Source organism: Borostomias antarcticus (assembly GCF_949987555.1).
Source record: "Borostomias antarcticus genome assembly, chromosome: 24".
Classification (NCBI taxonomy): Eukaryota; Metazoa; Chordata; class Actinopteri; order Stomiiformes; family Stomiidae; genus Borostomias; species Borostomias antarcticus.
In genome coordinates, this window is record NC_140257.1 from 9108017 (window position 1) to 9109768 (window position 1752).

General features: G+C 52.8%; 1 protein-coding gene across 1 annotated transcript in view; it reads left to right on the forward strand.

The window, feature by feature from the left end:
• ak5 (adenylate kinase 5) overlaps window positions 1–1752 on the forward strand; it is a gene marked incomplete at both ends in the record, with an annotated part of 62226 nt that extends 60474 nt beyond the window's left edge. The window contains 3 exons of the mRNA XM_084458210.1: window positions 718–834; window positions 1180–1404; window positions 1687–1752. Of these exons, the coding sequence (XP_084314336.1) occupies window positions 718–834; window positions 1180–1404; window positions 1687–1752 (408 nt within the window). The remainder of the gene's footprint in view (window positions 1–717; window positions 835–1179; window positions 1405–1686) is intronic.

Genomic DNA, 1752 nt, shown 5'->3' on the forward strand with positions numbered 1-1752 from the left:
TTTTTTTGTCTGGACAATCAAGTTATATTCTACCATCTGCAGTTATGATAGTAAGGAAACCACCATGCAGGGAGAGAGAGGCGGTTCTAGTCTGGTCTCCTGGAGCACGGGGACTGTCTCATACAGCCTCTTTCGGCTTTTGCCAAAGGCACACAGATTTACATGTAGGTGTGTGTGTTGTGTGTGTTGTGTCCGAGTGTCACACGCAGGGTCATAGCGCGGTGCACGGTTCCAGGGATGCTCACCGGTGCGCACGCCCACCAAGCCAAGGTCACCACGTCCAGCACGTTAACGGCCACAGCGGCAGAGCCAGGGTCGGCCGGCGGTCAGCGTTGCCGCGGCTCCACGGCCCGGACCTGGACAGCCGCAGATAAACAGACGATCTGAACTGATCAAATATTACAGTGTTGTTTCCTAGCAACGCACCTGTGAAGCCGTGCGACATTAATATTCCCTGTGGACTACATTTCATATCAGACACTTGACTTCCTGTCTGTCTGTCTGTCGGTCCTTCTGTCACTGGGTTAGTGACCTGCGCCAAGAATGTTTTTGTGGGGTCAAATTGGTTAATATTCCAGTTTGATCCCCAACTTTCAAGATGTTGTAATCTTTTAGTATCTGTGTGTCAGGCAAAACATCCATCTGGTCTGTCGTGATTGCAAGGCCATTATTTGTGTGTGCGTGTGTGTGTGTGTGTGTGTGTATCCGTGTGCTCAGGACACGCTGCTGGAGCTGCTGTGTGAGTCGGTGGCGGCGACCTCGCGGCAGGGGAGGAGCCTCCTGGTCACCGGGTTCCCTCAGGACGCCCGTCAGGCTGCGGAGTACGAGGCCAAGGTCAGAGAACCATGGACAGAGAGAGAGGGGGAGGGGAAAGAGAGGAGAGAGAGAGGAGAGAGAGGGAGTAGAGGTAGAGGCCAATGTCAGAGAACCATGGACAGAGAGGAGAGAGAGAAGAGAGGAGAGAGGGAGGAGGGAGGAGAGGAGAGAGGGAGGAGAGATAATAAAACCACTCTCCTCGGTGACCTATGGGTCTGAAGTATCCATGTAGGCAGTAATGCTACCACACAGTACATAAGTGAAAGGGACCAGGACCGTGACATGTCACTCAGTGTGTGTGTGTGTGTGTGTGTGTGTGTGTGTGTGTGTGTGCGTGTGCGCGTGCCTGTGTGTGTGTATTAGATGGGGGAGCCCAGCCTGGTGCTGCTCCTGGAGTGCTCCTCTGACACCATGGCCGCCAGGCTGCAGTGTCGCGGACGCCTCTCCTCCTCCTCCGACCCCGGCTTCCACCCAGACAGGGAGAGGGACAGAGACAGAGACAGCGGCGCCTTCAGGAGGGCGGACAGCTTCTGCGCCGACTCCCAACCCGTGGTCTCTCACTACGAACAGAGGAGGCTCCTACACAAGGTGAGGGGCCATGTGTGTGTGTGTGTGTGTGTGTGTGTGTGTGTGTGTGTGTGTGTGTGTGTGTTATCCACATGCACACATGTAGGGCCACTTGCTTAGTATATGGGTGCTGTATATAAAGTAGTACTTTACTCTACTACTACTACTACTACTTCCAATACTACTACTAATACTCCTACTACTACTACTACTACTACCAATACTACTACTACTACTACTACTTCTACTAGACCTTCAGGACTTTCAGTTCTTGCATCAGCTATTGTGTTTTTGTGTGTCTAGATTGACGGGGAGAGGCTTCCAGAGGAGGTGTTTGTCCAAATCTGCCAGGCCATGGATTCCTGTTAG